Source organism: Nematostella vectensis, chromosome 8, assembly GCF_932526225.1.
Source record: "Nematostella vectensis chromosome 8, jaNemVect1.1, whole genome shotgun sequence".
Taxonomy (NCBI): domain Eukaryota; kingdom Metazoa; phylum Cnidaria; class Anthozoa; order Actiniaria; family Edwardsiidae; genus Nematostella; species Nematostella vectensis.
This window is the reverse complement of record NC_064041.1, coordinates 9,564,855-9,584,402: the sequence shown is the minus strand read 5'-3', so window position 1 is coordinate 9,584,402 and position 19,548 is coordinate 9,564,855. Positions and strand designations below refer to the sequence as shown.

The window sequence follows — 19,548 nt, the reverse complement described above, 5'->3', positions numbered from 1 at the left end:
AAGCCCTACGGTAAATATAGGACAACAGACAGAATCATTTTCGAACATTAAAAATTATATTTTTGATATCAAATCAGCCATCCTATTTTAGCCTGACAATGTTTTGAAAATTACATCAAATCAGGCATCCTATTTTAGCCTGATAATGTTTTAAAAATTACAAAATAATATAACTGAATGATCAATTGTCAATTACACCCACATGAACTCTCTATGTTTGAACAGAAATTCTGTCCGCTTGACTAAAGGGTGCAACTTAGTTTACATGAACATTTTTCATCTTTATAAAAGAAAAGATAACAGGGGTTTGATGTATAAGCACTAAACTTCTGATTCCTTTCCATACAGAAGTCTTTAAATGTAGGCATGTATCTTTATACCAAGCCAAAGAGAATACGGCAGAAATTGCTTTGTTTATTTGGCAGTATCCACTCAAACTTTGCATCATGCACTGGATTTACGTAAAAAAAGTTGCCATCTAGCATGGTATAAGATAGGTACATGATCTATTGTAGAATACTGCAGAAAATGTCACTTGTCATGTATCTCAAGAAAAAATATCCCATATATAAATAAGCTCCTACTCATGTGCTCACTAGGCCAGTCACTTTCAATTTCATCGATTATTTTTATTCGCAACGGCTACTGTAGCACCCAAACCGAAACGAAAAGAAAAGACAAAAAAGGTTTACCACAACTCTGCTTCCCGCTTGTTTTAGTCGGCTACCTTTCTTCTGCGACTTTGATGTATGCGAGTTACCTCAAACACTCTCTCAGGTACTGGACGTGAGATTCCATGATACAGCATGTAACTTGCGAAAATGTAAACAAAAACTAAATGGCGGGGTACCCATGGGGTACCCACGAGGTATTCGCTGGTTCAAAGCATCAAAATGATGAAAAACAATTGTAGATTCTGTCGATGTATTTCCTTTTTTGCTGACACCGTCCGGACCTAACGAAAATCCCAACTTTCTCAGATCGATTGGGCACACATGAGAGCGAAAGTTTGAGTGACGTTGGCCGTAAATCTTGAAATAAATATTTTCTCGCCACGATCGCACTAATTCGTTTTTACAACAAGGCGTCCGGGTTCCTTTAGCATGCAGTAAACGCAATAAATCATAGGTAGGAGTATTATTCGGCCGACAGAAGAACGTTTTCTGCGTGGTTCTCTCGCCGCGGCTATGGCTATCATTTTGCATAATAATGAGGTAAACTGATACCTCCAATTTTAGTTATGATCCTATTCATCTTCCATTAATTTAACTCACACTATACAGTGTATCAATGCAAATGTTGTGAGGCAAAACACTCATCACAGCGACTTCTTTAAAACACTCCTCTAGAGTTGATGGATGAATCCAAGGTAACGCGATGGCCCGAGCAATCGTGTCTTTGAAACATCCAACGTAGGAATAACCTAAAGGGAACAATACATGAGGAACGAATGCCATATTTCACGTATGTCCATTAGCAGATTGGTAGCTTCAGTGCATGTGAGCAGCGGGAGCGCGTAATTTGCCTTTGCATCACGGTCGCTAAGTTGATTTTTAGAGACTTCAAGCACGCGAAAACGTAGAACGCTGCGGACGTTCGGATTTGTGCGGGAGCCGCTCGCGACGTTTTCAAGGACGTGAAAAGATGGCGAGCCACGTAGATAAAAGCGTAGTTGGAACGTCGAGAACGGAACGCGAGAAAATCCAAAAGTCTAGGGCGTTTTTTACGTTTTTGCTTGCTTAAGGTCCCTTTTATTTTGGTTCAAAAACGTCGACCCTCTATATTTAACAATTAGACTACGAGTTCGAGTTTTCTATGAGTCAATAGATAGTCAACGGGATGTACTCCTTTTATACTGTTTTTACCTGTTTCACATGCGGCACCGGTGTATCCCTGTGGACACTCACATCTGTATCTTGGAGTCCCACTTAACTCAATACAGGTCATGTTGGCCGAGGGACAAGGATTTGGAACGCAAACCTCCGGAAACGATAATAAAAAATGTGGTGGTCAAAATGCAGAAAAGCAATAAATAAGCTCTTTTTTGTTTCATTTTAAAGGTACGGCACAGTATGAGGTATTTAGTTAAACGAGAAATTTGATTTTATATTTCTTATATATATAGTATATTCTTATATACTATATATATATTTCTCATCCTTTGCGATATTTGACAAGCTGTAGAATAAATACAGTAAAGGATACCTCGAGTTACCGAGTGTTTTATTTGTAATTATGATAAAAAGTTAATTTGTTTCTCAATGTGTGAACTGAGATTTTGTATGGATTCTGTACCTGGGTTTCGTAATAATCAATTCCAGGGAATTTCAGGAAATCTTTGGGATAAGATCCAGCTTTGGCAGACAGCAGTTTACAGCTCCCAAGATTCGCTCGTTTCCTATAGTTCACGGCGCGACATGCTTGGTTCACATAGCACTTTATATAACAGTTCTTCTTTGATATGTCAGTTATATTCTGAAGGGTGTGATTAAAGAGGGCGTGGTCAATCAATGGAGGAGAAACGAGCAGATTGCGACAGTAATCTAAAGAGAATTGGAACAGATTAGCTTTTCGTCACGTATAAGCTATCTGCAGTTTGAGATATTTAATGTTGTATTTAAGTCAATAAATATAAGCACAAACACGGAAGGGATAAAAAAAATCATCAAACCAACAACAGACACTACACAGAGAAATAGGATAGAGCATCAACAGGAAATATATTGAATTTGAAACTGGCGAGATACTAACAAAGCCGATTGATTCTTGACAGAAATAAATGTTAGTTTCCAGGCCCCGTAGAACAGAATAATGGCACTGACTGTTTAGAAACAGTCTGTTTTTTATCATGGCTCCAGAACAATCTTAGGCTCGCTTTCCAGCCCGTTTCTGTGAGCCCGCAGTACGGGCCGATGAGGCCTAACGGCGGCTGGAAATAGAACCTAAAGAATCTATCCCTTGACGAGTCGCGCTGGTCCCGGAGACCGGACGTTTAAAAAATTCAACGGGTGCTTGTTTGCCAAACAGACCGGGTTTTCGCGAAATATATACATTATAAGAAACCCGGATATTTTCAGACTGCCTTATTTGCTGGTTGAATAATAAACGCCGAGAGAGAAATTCTTATAACTACTGATAAAATACTATGTTGCTGCTTTTGTGGATAATGCGTTTTGTTTTGTAATAATTAAAAGCCAATATTTAAGGTATTTCAGTGTTCTGTCAATGCGATAAATAATATCCTCGCCTTTATTGCTTGAACGGACTAGAAAAAGGATGATTTTTTTTACAATAAAACAGTATAATCTATAGAGGTTTTTATAAGGTGTTATATTCTGTGAACTTCACAGAACACCTTATAAAATGATAATAATGACAATAAATATATATGATAGATTTTTTGCTTCAAAGTTAACCAGTGCCTCATTTGGAAGATTGCGCATACAGTAATATGATACGAGAATGGAACCTTACTATAAATAAGTGTAATTTTAAACAAATAGAAAAATCTATAGTTCTGTATTTCGAATATGGGCCAGAAAAAAAACCACAAACAGAAGTTTCTGTTGCTCTCTTTCAAAAATACTAAAGAAATTCGAGACTCTGCTTTACTAATAAGAGTTAACAGTTATAGCTTATCCAAAAAATTATTACAGCAACTCCTACACTCTTTGAAAGTTTTTGTATAGCTTATAAGCTATAGCTTTATTCTATATTTGTTTTTCCAGAAATTTGAAAGATTCAAAATTTGTTTTTCAACAACACCATTACATAGAAAAATAATACTTAATTTAATAATCAAGAGTTTTCTTTTACCTTGACTGTAGCAAATTCTTGCCATTAAAGGAAGAAAGAAAACAAGTTTAAGAGTAGTCATTCCCCAACACCTGTGAGCCTCTTTTCTGACTTTCCAAACTCCTTAACGTTTCGCCAGCTGCTAGCTCCGAAAACAACTTAATTGGAAAAGGGAGACAATTATAGCGGTGCTATTGTGAGAAACCAAAAACACTTTCCTGGAGAAACACAATAAACCCAATTCATTGGAGAGTTTGACATAATAATAATCTGTAAGTTTTTGGGTAATAAATTATTAGCTTGGTATCGTAAACATAACAAGAATATTCTTTGTAATAAAGAGATAATTCTCGGCTTTTGGCTTCTTCGGAAACATATCAAATAGCTAGGAAGTTACGTTTAAGTGATTGACACACGCCTTATACTTATGCTTTCCTTATATTAAAATAAGCGCGTTTGGCAAATTTTTGGTTAAATCGTTTAGAAATATAGGTTCTGCACTCACAGTTCTCAGGAAATGGCAAATGATATAATTCTTCATATTTTCCCCATATAGTGCCCTTTAAAGAAGTCGGCTGCTTTAGTGACATTAGCAGGCCGCGACCGCTTCCGATTCCGCTACTGCGGAATCTCCGACCTGATATCGACTGGCACAAAAAAAAAAAAAAAAACATTGACGCATGCGTAAAACTCGTCCAAGCCGCTGGCTACGGGTATTTCGGCATCAGCTATATGGCGAATGTTGGAGCGACGCGCGTGCGCACAAAACGTTGCGGAAGATGAACCGACAAATGATTGCTGGAAAGGCGTCCGGACGGCTGAGAAATTATTTGTATACAGGGTATATAGGATTCAACATAGCGAGTGTTTTAGTCAGGTATCTAACATAATACATAGGTGTGCTTTTTTAGAAAATTAAGAAGTAGTAGTTTGTTCAAAGAATGTAGAAGGCAAGATGGATAAAATGGAAGCTATGAAGAACCCAACATGAATCGATAAAACTATTCCATTTTTTTATATTATTGGGGCTTGACCATTTGACCAAGCTTTACATTGTAACTATTTTGATAGCCAACCAACCAGGGGAAACACGCAATGCTACTAACCATTTTGCATTCATGATTGTGAGCGCGAGTGAGTGAGCAATGTCAGTAAAGATGATCCCTCGGACAGGCTCCGATTAATGCAGGGCCCTAGCAGAGGGTTGGGCACTGGGGGCACGTTCAATACCCCAATATTAAAAAAAGAATTACAAGAAAATAATCAGTAGGGGCGTGGCTGTGCCCTCAGTGTTTCCTTATGCTTAATCTGTATCATGCCCCCCCCCTCCTCAAATTTCGAGGCCTGCTACAGCTCTGTGATGAAATAAAAACATATGCTTTTTATTTTATGCTATCTAGATCAATTAAATAGAACCGGACATTCGCTGAGGCTAAAAGTTTTATTTTTCAGTACCTGAATTGATTGCCCTGCCGACGACATTTGCCCCAATTTCTACTACACGAACTCTGCCAGCTGGCCAGGTATTTGGTGATATTCGACTAAAAATGTCTTGGTTGAATAGCTTTTAGAAACAATTCGAGAAAATGATGAAGTTGTTCAAAAAGCGGTAGTGGTGTTATCGATGATGATGATGGTGATAATGTTTGTGATGACAAAGATGATGATGGTGATGATGTTGATGAAGATGATAATGCTGATTACTTTTTTTGATATCGATGCTGATAACAATGACGATGGTGAAAATAGTGGTGATGGTGCCGGTGACGATTACTTTCAACTGAATGCACTTCTTACAACGAGCTCAAGTCTCCTGACCGCGCTGCGGACTTTCCTCCGTACCGTCTGTTCAAATGCGACAGATGGGAGCTTAGACCAGCGTGGTAGCGGTTTAGTGGCCGTGCAGGTAGTAACACGGCTAACAGATGCACCCAGCAAGGGCGCTGCGGGACAATGATAACCGGTTGGATGAGGGGTCTTCTACCTAGTGAAGACCAGGGCGCAGTATCTCGTCAAGTTTGCTTTAGCTATGGCGAAAACTGTTGCATGTGGAGAATCGATACTGTTCCTCGTAATTGTGGAGGTTTCTACGGGTATTACCTGTAAAAGCCGTTGCACTGCTCTACGAGATATTGAAGCAATTGCTACAGTAAGTAGAACGAGATCGATACAGGGTCGGATCTTGGTTTTTCAGATATTTGGCTTTTCAGATATTTTCGCTACCCCCCCCCCCCCCCCCCCCCCCCTTATTGAACTCCGGGATCCGTCCTTGGACAAAGACTCATTCAGCCAGTTTGTTATTATTTCGCAAAGTTGGAAAATGTTGGGGGAAAATCATGTATAGCAAATAATAGCAACACTATATTTGTTGTGCTTTTAATTTCACGCCTTATATAATACAAACAGCGATAATTTTTATTAAGTTATAACAAGGTAATTAATGGAAAAATTCAGTAGTTGAGTACCAATAAATGCTACAGGCGGGTAAAACTCCCAAGTATTTTCCATTTTATAAATTCATTACAAGTGCTATACATAATACGTTGGTCTAATGAGGTTTGTACGTCGTTTAAGACGTCGGGTTATTAGGGTTTTCCTTATAGAGATATTGTAAATCTCATCCAAGCTGACATCCTGACAGGACAGGTTTTTAGTGGAAGACCAAAACTCGAACCCGGATCAACCGGCTACCCGGTGACCTGAAACATCATGTCTCTATAACATGTACTGGCATTGTGATATGTTTAGCGGTTAAGAGGTAACTGGGTTTAATTACAAATGCTCATTTTAGAACCATACTTTGTATAATAAAGAGGAAAAAAGTGAACAATTGCTCGTCAGTGATAAATCACCTAATTTCAAGTCTGGCCGTGCGTGCACATTTTGTCAGTATGAAACCGCAAATTCGATATGCATATAAGCCTATTTCAGTTAGGGAAAGACCATTTGACGGGGGAGTGGCTGGTTCCCCACACCCTTTCCTAAAAAATCGAGCAAAAAATCGTAACATCCTTCGGGAAAAAAAATCGAGCTGTGAAACTGACCGGGGAAAAAAAAAGGGGGGGCTAAAGAAATTAGCCACTCCCCCCCTCCCCCCCCACCCCCCCGTCAAACATCAAATGATCCGCCTCTTAGCGTTGTGCCATCGAACCGTGATGTCTGGTGAAAACGTAGCTTAAAAATGGTTCGGGTAGTTCAAATAAAAATGACTTGGGTTGCTTGGGGTTTATTCTGATGCAGTGTTGCTCATGTAGGCTTGCAAGTATTATGACATGGTGTATATGATATACACGGTTCACTGGTTGAAAGTTACATAAAATAGGTGATAGGTGTATAGCCTTCAATTGATCCGGATCAATTTCCACATTTCTTCCCTGTTAAAACAACGAGGCAGTAGCCTCTTGTGACAGGAAGCCATTTGATGCAAAGCTGTATATATACTCTTGGTGTAGTGCGCGATATGTAGATACGAATCACTTTCATACTCGATTAGACAGCGACATTGCCTGAAATCGTAAAAAAATAATAATAAAATGATTAATCATATGAAACCATCCTTTTACATCACCCCTAGGAAAGACATTGCACCCTCTTTACATCACCCTTAGGAGAGACATTGCCCCCTCTTTACATCACTCCTAGGATAGACATTGCACCCTCTTTACATCACCTCTAGGAGAGACATTGCCCCCTCTTTATATCACCCCTAGGAGAGACAATAACCCCTCATTACATCACTTCTAGGAGAGACATTGTCCCATCTTTACATCACTCCTAGGAGAGACATTGCCCCCTCTTTACATCACCCCTAGGAGAGGCATTGCCCCCTCTTTACATCACCCCTAGGAGAGACTTGCCCCCTCTTTACATCACCCCTAGGAGAGACATTGCCCCCTCTTTACATCGACCCTAGGAGAGACAATACCCCCTCTTTACATCACCCCTAGGAGAGGCATTGCCCCCTCTTTACATCACCCCTACGAGAGACATTGCCCCCTCTTTATATCACCCCTAGGAGAGACATTGCCCCCTCTTTACATCACCACTAGGAGAGACATTGCCCCCTCTTTATATCACCCCTAGGAGAGACATTGCCCCCTCTTTACATCACCACTAGGAGAGGCATTGCCCCCTCTTTATATCACCACTAGGAGACATTGCAACCTCTTTACAACACCCCTAGGAGAGACATTGCCCCCTCTTTACATCACCCCTACGAGAGACATTGCCCCCTCTTTAAATCACCCCTAGGAGAGACATTACCCCCTCTTTACATCACTCGTAGGAGAGACATTGCACCCTCTTTACATCACCCCTAGGAGAGGCATTGCCCCCTCTTTACATCACCCCTAGGAGAGACATTGCCCCCTCTTTACATCACCCCTAGGAGAGACATTGCCCACTCTTTACATCACCATTAGGAGAGGCATTGCCCCCTCTTTACATCACCACTAGGAGAGACATTGCCCCCTCTTTACATCACCCCTAGGAGAGACATTGCCCCCTCTTTACATCACCCCTAGGAGAGACATTACCCCCTCTTTACATCACCCCTAGGAGAGGCATTGCCCTCTTATTACATCAACCCTAGGAGAGACATTACCCTCTCATTACATCACCCCTAGGAGAGACATTGCCCCCTCTTTACATCTCCCCTAGGAGAGACATTGCCCCCTCTTTACATCACCCCTAGGAGAGGCATTACATCCCTCTTTACATCACTCCTAGGAGAGACATTGCCCCCTCTTTACATCACCCCTAGGAGAGGCATTGCCCCCTCTTTACATCACCCCTAGGAGAGACTTGCCCCCTCTTTACATCACCCCTAGGAGAGACATTGCCCCCTCTTTACATCGACCCTAGGAGAGACAATACCCCCTCTTTACATCACCCCTAGGAGAGGCATTGCCCCCTCTTTACATCACCCCTACGAGAGACATTGCCCCCTCTTTATATCACCCCTAGGAGAGACATTGCCCCCTCTTTACATCACCACTAGGAGAGACATTGCCCCCTCTTTATATCACCCCTAGGAGAGACATTGCCCCCTCTTTACATCACCACTAGGAGAGGCATTGCCCCCTCTTTATATCACCACTAGGAGAGACATTGCCCCCTCTTTACATCACCCCTAGGAGAGACATTGCCCCCTCTTTACATCACCCCTACGAGAGACATTGCCCCCTCTTTACATCACCCCTAGGAGAGACATTACCCCCTCTTTACATCACTCGTAGGAGAGACATTGCACCCTCTTTACATCACCCCTAGGAGAGGCATTGCCCCCTCTTTACATCACCCCTAGGAGAGACATTGCCCCCTCTTTACATCACCCCTAGGAGAGACATTGCCCACTCTTTACATCACCATTAGGAGAGGCATTGCCCCCTCTTTACATCACCACTAGGAGAGACATTGCCCCCTCTTTACATCACCCCTAGGAGAGACATTGCCCCCTCTTTACATCACCCCTAGGAGAGACATTACCCCCTCTTTACATCACCCCTAGGAGAGGCATTGCCCTCTTATTACATCAACCCTAGGAGAGACATTACCCTCTCATTACATCACCCCTAGGAGAGACATTGCCCCATCTTTACATCACCCCTAGGAGAGGCATTGCCCTCTCTTTACATCACCCCTAGGAGAGACATTGCCCCCTCTTTACATCACCCCTAGGAGAGACATTACCCCCTCTTTACATCTCCCCTAGGAGAGACATTGCCCCCTCTTTACATCACCCCTAGGAGAGGCATTACATCCCTCTTTACATCACCCCTAGGAGAGACATTGCCCCCTCTTTAACCCCCTCTTTACATCACCCCTAGGAGAGGCATTACATCCCTCTTTACATCACCCCTAGGAGAGACATTGCCCCCTCTTTACATCACCCCTAGGAGAGACATTGCCCCCTCTTTACATCACCCCTAGGAGAGACATTGCACCCTCCTTACATCACCACTAGGAGAGGCATTGCCCCCTCTTTACATCACTACTAGGAGAGACATTGCCCCCTCTTTACATCACCCCTAGGAGAGACATTACCCCCTCTTCACATCACCCCAAGGAGAGGCATTGCCCTCTCATTACATCAACCCTAGGAGAGACATTACCCTCTCATTACATCACCCCTAGGAGAGACATTGCCCCATCTTTACATCACCCCTAGAAGAGGCATTTACCACTCATTACTTCACCCCTAGGAGAGACATTGCCCCCTCTTTACATCACTCCTAGGATAGACATTGCCCCTCTTTACATCACCACTAGGAGAGACATTGCCCCCTCTTTACATCACCCCTAGTAGAGACAATGCCCCCTCTTTACATCACTCCTAGGATAGACATTGCCCCTCTTTACATCACCCCAAGGAGAGACATTTCATCCCTCTTTACATCAACCCTAGTAGAGACAATACCCCCTCTTTAAATCACTCCTAGGATAGACATTGCCCCTCTTTACGTCACCCCTAGGAGAGACATTACATCCCTCTTTACATCACCCCTAGGAGAGACATTGCCCCCTCTTTACATCACCCCTAGGAGAGACATTGCCCCCTCTTTACATCACCCCTAGGAGAGACATTGCACCCTCCTTACATCACCACTAGGAGAGGCATTGCCCCCTCTTTACATCACCACTAGGAGAGACATTGCCCCCTCCTTACATCACCCCTAGGAGAGACATTACCCCCTCTTCACATCACCCCAAGGAGAGGCATTGCCCTCTCATTACATCAACCCTAGGAGAGACATTACCCTCTCATTACATCACCCCTAGGAGAGACATTGCCCCATCTTTACATCACCCCTAGAAGAGGCATTTACCACTCATTACTTCACCCCTAGGAGAGACATTGACCCTCTTTACATCACTCCTAGGAGAGGCATTGCCCTCTCATTACATCAACCCTAGGAGAGACATTGCCCCATCTTTACATCACCCCTAGGAGAGACATTGCCCCCTCTTTACATCACCCCTAGGAGAGGCATTGCCCCCTCTTTACATCACCCCTAGTAGAGACATTTCCCCATTATTACACCAGCCCTAGGAGCCCTTGATGTACCGAGGCCTTACCTTACTGATGTCAATTCCTGTAAGTGCCTCTACTGCCTTGGGCAGCTTGGCCACAATGTCGAGGATCTCGCCAGTCACCTTGGAAGCACCAACTTCACCCTTGCCGTTAGACACCATGGTGATTTTGTTGACTTGTGATAATGGTGCAGCGATTTCAGCGGCAATCTACAGTTACACAAGATGACAAGTTTAGTAAAGCAGTGGGTGTAGCCAGGGAAGTTACCTTTATATGTAATTAAACATGTATGAGCTTGATTTATGATACAACACGATGCCGCACTATGCATTTTAGGTAGGTTGAAGAAGTGCACATTGCATGACAGTCAGAACACGGTTTCAGTGTCGAAATTTCTACTTTCAGAGATAAAATTTGAGTACAAATTGTCTTTATGTTCACCAGAAGAAACTCTACAGCTAGGAAGTCACTATTCACAAATGATACTTGTATACTAGGGTCTAGCATGGATGCCAATACTTGTATCTTGGCTATACTAGGGTCTAGCATGGGTGCCAATACTTTTATCTTACCTATACTAGGGTCTAGCACAGATGCTGGTACTTGTATCTTACCTATACTAGGGTCTAGCTTGGATGCCAATACTTGTATCCTACCAATACTAGGGTCTAGCATGGATGCCAATACTTTTATCTTACCTATACTAGGGTCTAGCATGGATGCCAATACTTTTATCTTACCTACACTAGCGTCTAGGATGGTTGCCAATACTTGTATCTTACCTTGGGCATAGTTTCAAGGACCATGTCCACAATGGCAGCCTCGCGGTACTCTTTCCATGCATCTGCCTTCTTGGCCATCTGCTCTGCCTCAGCCTTGGCCTTAGCCTCAATCGCAAATGCCTCTGCATCTCCCTTTACCTGGGAAACAAAATAAAAGGGGAGACATCAAAAGCTCTGAAAGGGCCACAACTTATGCAAAAAACACCATAATCAGGGAGAGGTCTGTAAAAAAAAAACCTATTGAATCCTTATGTTCATACAGCTAGGACTTTTAGCATGGCCCATGGGAGACTTTTAGACATGTTTAAGGCCTCTCGCTGGTTATTATTTTCAAAAATTAGCTTCAAGAAAACCTATTAATAGCCCATTCAAAGCATGCGATCGATCTGATCTGTGGCAAATATAATCACCAAAGATTCTAATTTGTAAAATCTGAAATAAATATCAGATAATATTTATGGATGAGGCGCAATGCATGTGAAAGTGAATCTTAAGGAGGCTCTCTAGTAATTCTTTATAGCCTTTTTTTTTTTCAATTTACACGCCATGCAAGTTTTAAACTTTTGCCTTTTTTTTTTTACTATTTTGAGCTCAGAATTCTGGGTGTGTCTTATATGCTAGTGCGTCTTATTCTCGGGTAAATATGTTAAATGTTAATTCACAGTACATACTGTAGCTCTCATTATGAGTGTAATGGTATCCCTGGGGTACGCGCGCTATGAATGTAGGAACACGAGGTTGAAAGCACGGCTGAAGTAAATCAGTTGTTTTTTTAACTACTGGCGTGTTTGCTTAGCCTTAATTACCCCCACAACGATACAATGAGCAGAAATAATATGAGCAAACTGTTTTGGATAATCTTCACTTGATTGAATAGATAAGGACATCTTTCCATGCACACCACTCTTTTTCAAAGCAGAGACTTAAATAAAGAAGTGAAACAAGATTAGCTGCATTCAACAAGGAACACAGCAATCTGTTGCAGTATAAAGAAAAAAGTAGATCAACCCAGTGTAGTACTGTGTGTACTGGGTAGGTAGATTAGTGAATAGGATAGTACCCTCTACCTTTATAGCCTCAGATTGTGCTTCAGCCTCCAAAATAACACGGTTCCTGTAAGATAAAATATGTAAGAGAGTATGTACATCCTCATGAATGGTAATGATAACCTGGTTCATTTTTAAAAATTTACAGTATCTTTAATTTCCTCATCATGTGTTTTGTAAAAAATTAAGCCCAAAAACTCGCCAGGTAAACAGCAATTATTTATGCTTCCTACGCGATTTTCTTGTCGGCCATGTCGAAATTTACTCGACCCAGTCTCTTTGTACCTCGTCCAAACCGACGGTCATTGCAGTGAACGAACGCAAGCTCTCTTTTCGATGTTCCATGTAAAATAAAAATGTGCAGCAATGAGAATAACAGCTTTGCAGTTGTGCTAATATGAGCTGCTTATGCCTAACAAGTTCAAAGTGATTATCACCTTTATTTGAGATGTAGAAAAGCCTTTACCATACTTATGTATAAATAAAATGATCGTGATTGCGAATCGGAAAATTTGGCTCATCTTGATACATGTACTCCTGTTTCTTTTTTGGTTGTTTCTCATTTCCTTGTTTATTCTATAAGGGTGCGTATTATACACAGATTTTCGTTTTTTTTTTTGGAAAAGGCCTTGAAAATTGGGGTGCTGATTATACGCGGATGCGCATTATATGCCAGGGAAATACGGCAGTCCTTATTACCAAATAAACATCACTCACCTATTTGCTTCGGCTAGCTTTTCCAACCTGTATTTCTCAGCTTCAGCTGGCTGCCGTACAGTAGCTTCCAACTCACGCTCACGGCGAGCAATTTCCTGAAATCATCATACCGTAACTTGTGAACTTGATCTACATGTTTGTGTGTTTAGCCACTGACAAAACATGGCACTCCTTGGCTTCCATGACAATTCCCCCCCCCCCCAAAAAAAAAAAGGAAAACATTTTTATCAAATAATTGTGTTGAATGTACATGTTATTTTTGTGTCATCAAACAAAACATTGCACAGGGCTCTAGATTCCCATGGCTCCACCACATTGGTATCTATTACATAGCCGCAGCCCAACAGAAATCTTGTGAAATCGGTGGAAATACAGTAAATATGTGAAGATAAAAAACCAATGCGGGTGAATACAGAGGATGTATGAACATTCTAACAAAAAGTAGGCTTGTGATAAGATGCAAAATTTTGTGAGTTTACATCTCTGCTATTGTTCCCACAGTGGAAAAAGAGCATGCACTTTGCATGATTTTATTAAGTAGTAAGCCAACTCACAAAGCATGCTTAATGTGCTTGTTTGAGTAACAACAGTACCAGCACATATTGGTTGTATTATATTGAATTATTTTGGTACCAAAACAGAAGTGCTTGGTGTTTTGTAAGATTGTTCTCCCTACATGTTCAATACCTGCTCCTGGACTTTGATCTGCTGGCCCCTCTCAACAACTTTAATCTGCATTTCCTCCTCCTTGATCTTCTGCTTGGTGACGGCAGCCTGGAGGTTGTAAGCCATTTGGGAAGTGGCATTCTGAAAAGCAATAATATGTGGTTGAATATATTCAAGCTCAGTCTGAGTCTAGACTCTGCTCCGAATAACAATCGACCAGCCCCTTATCAGTTTGACAGGTACTTCCCAGGGGGGGCAGGGGGGGGGGGGGTGGGAGATGTGGCCTGGTTGTCCATGGTTCATGTAGCGCAAGGTCAGGCCATTTGGGAAGTGGCATTCTGAAAAGCAATAATATGTGGTTGAATATATTCAAGCTCAGTCTTGAGTCTAGACTCTGCTCCGAATAACAATCAACCAGTCCCTTATCAGTTTGACAGGTACTTCCCGGGGGGGGGGGGGGGGGGGTGGGGTGGGAGATGTGGCCTGGTTGTCCATGGTTCATGTAGCGCAAGGTCAGGCGACCTCCGGTGTTTAACCCCAACTTATCAGACCAAGAGTTTACTGTAACAATTACTGTATTTAAACAATTCTAGGGTAATGATCATCATTAAAAGCAAGTAAGGCATCAAGCATTCTGCAGAATATCGCCAGCAGCTAATATTTCTTAAGGAGCAACAGCATCTCCACATTTAGAAGATCTTTTTCTCTTATCTACTGTTGGTATCTGTTCCTTGCTTGAAATCAACTGTCTGTCATCCTCACTTATCCTTGGTGATCTGTTCTGAGATCTTATCTCACAATGCAGATTTGCCAGAATACAAATTGTACAAGTGCTAACAAAGTCAACTATTGTGTAAGCATTCATGTTTTGAGGGAAGCATTTGGGCTAAAGGGGCATAATAAAGCATGAGCTAATTTCACTTGTTTATAATTAAATTAGAGAAAACTCAAAATTTACAATACCTTGGTTTGAACTTCAATGTCATAGCCTGCTTTCTTGAGCTCAAAGTCCCTCTTTGCTTTTGCTATCTGTGTGTCATTCTCATACTTGGCCTTCAGACGTGCTTCCTCAGCAATGGCTTCCTGCATTCATTAAATGGTACTGTACATTATCACTATCTAGTACATGTTGAACAAGTGACCCTTGTACTTTACATCATATTTATGTATGTGTACTGTATAATGCATCAGAACACATTATGAAAAACTTTTTATCACATTATTCACAAAATAAAAATATCAGAGAAATAAATAAAATTAGTATACTTTGTGATCTTTCTTTGACTTATATGCACATACAGTACAGAAGTTTAGGGGAAGTTACCTGCATGTCAATCAAATGCTCATAGAAATACTACGGGTGAATGTATAAGATGTACTGTATATGAAATGACAGGTTAGACATGCTGTAGTGATTATGTGTTGCAGAATAAGGATGCCCACCTTGATTCCAGAGTCTCTCTTGGCTTCTGCCTCACCAATCCTGGCATCTCGCTTGACCTGGGCTGTTCTGGACATACCAAGGGCATGTAGGTACCCCTACACAAGTATAAAATCTTAATAATCTATCATACAATACCAGTATGGCACACACTAGAAGGGCCCAAAATTAGCAACTAAACAGCTAAATTTGTGATCAATGTGACCAGAGAATATAATGCAGTTGTGAACTAGCGAACATCTGCAACTGAAGCTCCTTTGATTGCAAAACATGATGATTAAGACATTATTCAATAAAGCAGATAGCTGGAGATACATTTCATATGGAATTGCAAGTAAAGGGAGCATAAATGTTATTAGCACACTGCATGTTTTACCTCTTCATCACGGATATCTTTGATTGTGTAACTGACAATACTGATACCCATATTGACAAGATCAGATGAAGCGACCTGAAAGGGATGTATTTATAAAGCGTCAAACAAAACTGATAAATAATTAAAATGGATACAAATGGAAGCACATCCAATTGCTCTTTGCCATCTGGGTTCAGATAAAAGTACTGTAGCTAGGGGTGACACTGAGAGCAACACTCTTCTTTTACAAACATGCAACATCCCTTTTCAAAGAGAAATGTTAGAAGGTTGGACCACAGGTTTATGCTTGTCTCTTACACAAAATCCGAGAAACTACAGTAAGCTTTAATAAGACGGAGATATAAACCTATTTCAAAAAAGGTTGCGACCAAAACCCCATGTTGTAACCCGCGGTGGTTCATGGGCATCGTAAAAATGGGTGAATCCTTGAATATGAAAGCCATGTGAATGATCGCAAGAATGTAAATAAGAATTCTACAGCTTTTTAAACCAGTATTTGTATTTTATTTACACTTATTTGCTTATTTACTTGATACCCATAAAGCACTGCAGGTTACGATACACAGATTCACAGAGTGCAACCTTATTTGAAATGGGTTTACACTTGCAATAGTTATGTATCACAGTATGTACAGTACCTCAAACACACTTTTGGAGAACTTTTTCCTGTCTCTGTAAATTTCCTATTTACAAATTGCAAATATTTGTTAAAAAGCAGTAAATGAGCATGACATGCAGAAATATGTTTGGTAGTTCCAGTACTAAAACGTAGTTTCAGCTAGTTCACGGTGCTAAACATGACCTATCACCCACCTCAACTGTCATGGTGCCCATGATAGCACGCTGATGACCTTCAAGTGTCTCCAGTGCAATATGTCGAGTCTGCTCCGCAGATTTTCCCAAGAATTGCTGACATGCCGCATGCAACATTTCTTGGTTCTGTCCTTGAATTTTGACCTGAAATTTTGAAGAGAAAACCATTGAAACCAGCATTCCCTACCAATCATAGCAAACTGATCTTTAAAGTAGTCTATATGTAGCATGGGATAAGTAATTTTTGTACAAAGATACAGTAAAAGCCTATCTTGAAATGTCACGCTTTGTGTTCAAACTCTATATCTTTATTAGTTGATTCAAATTGGCCTTTACCAGAACATAGATAATTGGTGTGATTTCATCTTTTATCCTTAACATGCTGCTTCATCGCTCCTTGTTTATAGTTGTTGTGAAGGACAGGGGAGGTAAGGGGGCGGAGACTGCACATTAATGAGTTTCAAAAATCAATAATCACACTTAATGATAAACTAGTGTACGCCAGGAAACAATCCCTAACCAAAAATCACAATTCACAGATTTCCATAGCATAGATCATGATTCACGATTATCAAATTTTGCCATTTAGTAATTACGGTGATGACAGCAATCACAATCACTCCTTTCACAATTCACAAAAAAATCATGATCATGAAAAATTACCTTTATTTCGATTGATGGAAGCCATAAAAATAAAATAAGTTAACCCATTGACTCCTGGCTTTTTTGGAGCTGAATTTACAAAAAACAGACTGAAAACAGATACCTCTCCCCCTATTCTGAGTTTTATACAGCCCGTCAAAGTCAAACACAGCTGCACCTAATCAGCGGTATCCAAGCTTTCCAACAGTGCTTTGCGGTCCCCACTTTTAATCCCTCGTCGTTGTGCTGAAGCCAGCACAAGTTGATGGTTGCTTGTATTTTTCATCAAAAATACAGCTATGAGCATATTAGGAGAGTGTCTCAGGACATCATGAAGTCTTTTGGGGCATAATTGAGTGCTTTGTTTATGGATATTTGCAAGCAAAGGTGGATTCATGATGATTTTTTTTTGTTTGGCTTTGCCCGGATGAGAAAATAATTTTCTAATGAATCACCACAGCTCTCCTAAATGCTGTCTTTTCTGAAACCAAATTGATTCCAAAATTGTTTACACTGCTATTCTGGGTCTGTATGACCTGGAATTGATTCGTTTGGCTTCGGGTTGAAAAGACTTATAAAAAACCATCTGACTTTGGGGAGAGGAGTGTTGACTGGCCCTCCCCTCGTGAATTTTCCCCTGGATCTCCCAGAATGTTTTGCAATACGTAAAGATATTTTCGTGGTTGTACAATCCTTCAAGGAATGGACATTGTGTTTTGAGGCCAAGGAAATGTACCTGGAGGATCAGAATAAAGGTATCTATTTGTGTCTTGAGCTGTGTTTGCTGATCTCTCTCCCTTGTGTGGTATTTTGAGCGTTTTATTGAGAGGGGTGATTCTGCTTTTCTCTCCTTGTTCGATTTGAGATTTGTCAAAGAACCTGTGCTATTATTTGGCTTAAGAGTAGATGCCAACACCTTGGTTGGATGCATATCTGCAAGACCATTTATCCCTTAGACTGATGCCTGAGTATCTTCATCTTGTTGTGTTTATTTTGAATTTATAAATTTTTTGGGTTGTGGGTACTTCCCAAAGCCGGTACAGGCCGGTTGAGGGGTCAATGTGTTAAGAAAAAATACTTTGCATACCTGTGCAATACCAGTGACTGAAATAGGGACGCCATGTCTTGTGTACACTCTTGGGGACTCAACGTTAAGTGTCATGGTATTTAACGAGATCCTATAAACAAAATGGTAACAATGGTTTGCAAAAGTTCTATAAACAAAGCATTACGTCATACTTGGATGCAGCATCTTGATCAAAGACTCAATCAAATTGTGTGTCAAGAACAATGTGAAAATCGATTAAAAATCATCAATAAGAAATAAGTCGGGTTCATGGTGATAGTTATAATCCATAAGCTTATAAGTCATTATGTGACATAAAGTTTTAACTAATATTTAAGAGTGGGTTGCAACTCGGGAAGAATGAATAAAATGAAGCGTCATGTCTTATTGCTTCAATGAACAACGCCGAAAGCTTTAGAGAGATGACTAGTAAACTAGATTTTAGGACTAAAAATCAGGCTTTTGCTCCAACGCAGCTGTCGCTCCAGTTTTCAAAACCAGATTTCAATGCGGAAGAAAGAAATCGTTGAAAGGGGGGTGTTTGCATGCATGCCGTGTACAAGTAGATATGGGAACACAAATCATTCAATCGTAACGCGATTAAAACTTTTACAATCTACACCAGGGTCACAGTTTAAGGTTTCTACCTTTGCAGCTTCTGAAAGACCGGCCACACAAATATCCGTCCACCGGAAACTAGCGCTGGCCTCGCGTGAAAACAACCTGTACAACGAAGTCAAAGATGCCGTTTAGCATGAAAGGTCGGAGTAGGAATAATGGACCAAAACACACTATTTCGCGACACTAATACACAAAATATAGATGTTTGAAGAATGTATTGCTCACCTGAAACCACCATGGCCTCATTGGGCCCACATGTATTGAAAAACACCATTTCTAGAACGAAAACAAGAACAGAGTTTTCAAGTCTTGTTCTACACACTTTACGACTACGGCGAGCACAACAGAGATCACGTGATCCGTCAAAAACTCCGGCACACCCATTGTCAGTCGATAACAATTCGTCCCAGTCGATGAGTTTACGTTGAGAAATGTTCAGGGGTTTCGTGGTGTTCGGGTCCACCCCGCATATGAGTCCCACGTGCCGAGGCTTCTTTCTCTTACACGTACGGCTCGAGGTAAGATGGCCGCCATTTTATATCACACAGAA

The 19,548-nt window shown here is 41.1% G+C and overlaps 2 protein-coding genes across 3 annotated transcripts; both read right to left on the bottom strand.

Annotated features, from left to right (window-relative positions):
• Positions 1-394: 394 nt before the first annotated feature.
• LOC116603132 (netrin-G2) lies at positions 395-3,918 on the bottom strand. The gene is made up of 4 exons (XM_032364159.2): positions 3,817-3,918; positions 2,296-2,543; positions 1,866-1,980; positions 395-1,423 (listed from the first exon to the last, which is right to left on the bottom strand). The coding sequence occupies exons 1-4, from the start codon at positions 3,875-3,877 to the stop codon at positions 1,266-1,268; spliced, it is 582 nt and encodes a 193-aa protein (XP_032220050.1). The 5' UTR covers positions 3,878-3,918; the 3' UTR covers positions 395-1,265.
• Positions 3,919-6,157: 2,239 nt separating this feature from the next.
• Positions 6,158-19,378, bottom strand: LOC5519356 (flotillin-1). Of its 2 annotated transcripts, XM_001639195.3 has the most exons (14): positions 19,224-19,377; positions 19,025-19,100; positions 18,399-18,489; positions 16,670-16,813; positions 16,495-16,539; positions 15,857-15,931; positions 15,483-15,578; positions 15,003-15,122; positions 14,061-14,180; positions 13,374-13,468; positions 12,678-12,723; positions 11,611-11,748; positions 10,873-11,037; positions 6,158-7,301 (listed from the first exon to the last, which is right to left on the bottom strand). In XM_001639195.3, the coding sequence occupies exons 1-14, from the start codon at positions 19,270-19,272 to the stop codon at positions 7,275-7,277; spliced, it is 1,287 nt and encodes a 428-aa protein (XP_001639245.1). In that variant the 5' UTR covers positions 19,273-19,377; the 3' UTR covers positions 6,158-7,274. The 2 variants fall into 2 exon arrangements, with proteins under 2 accessions (XP_001639245.1, XP_032220057.1); XM_032364166.2 differs by having other exon boundaries at positions 7,239-11,037; positions 19,224-19,378.
• Between the last annotated feature and the right edge of the window lie 170 nt (positions 19,379-19,548).

Excerpts from the sequence above, each read along its gene's own strand:
- LOC116603132 (XM_032364159.2), bottom strand. The coding sequence starts at position 3,877 with ATGACTACTCTTAAACTTGTTTTCTTTCTTCCTTTAATGGCAAGAATT. Across the intron at positions 2,544-3,816 it reads AAGAATTTGCTACAGTCAAG|ATTACTGTCGCAATCTGCTC; the intron begins GTAAAAGAAAAC and ends AATTCTCTTTAG. Across the intron at positions 1,981-2,295 it reads TTGATTATTACGAAACCCAG|GTTTGCGTTCCAAATCCTTG; the intron begins GTACAGAATCCA and ends TCGTTTCCGGAG.
- LOC5519356 (XM_032364166.2), bottom strand. The coding sequence starts at position 19,272 with ATGGTGTTTTTCAATACATGTGGGCCCAATGAGGCCATGGTGGTTTCA. Across the intron at positions 16,540-16,669 it reads TGGGCACCATGACAGTTGAG|GAAATTTACAGAGACAGGAA; the intron begins GTGGGTGATAGG and ends ATTTGTAAATAG. Across the intron at positions 14,181-15,002 it reads ACATTGAAGTTCAAACCAAG|AATGCCACTTCCCAAATGGC; the intron begins GTATTGTAAATT and ends ATTGCTTTTCAG.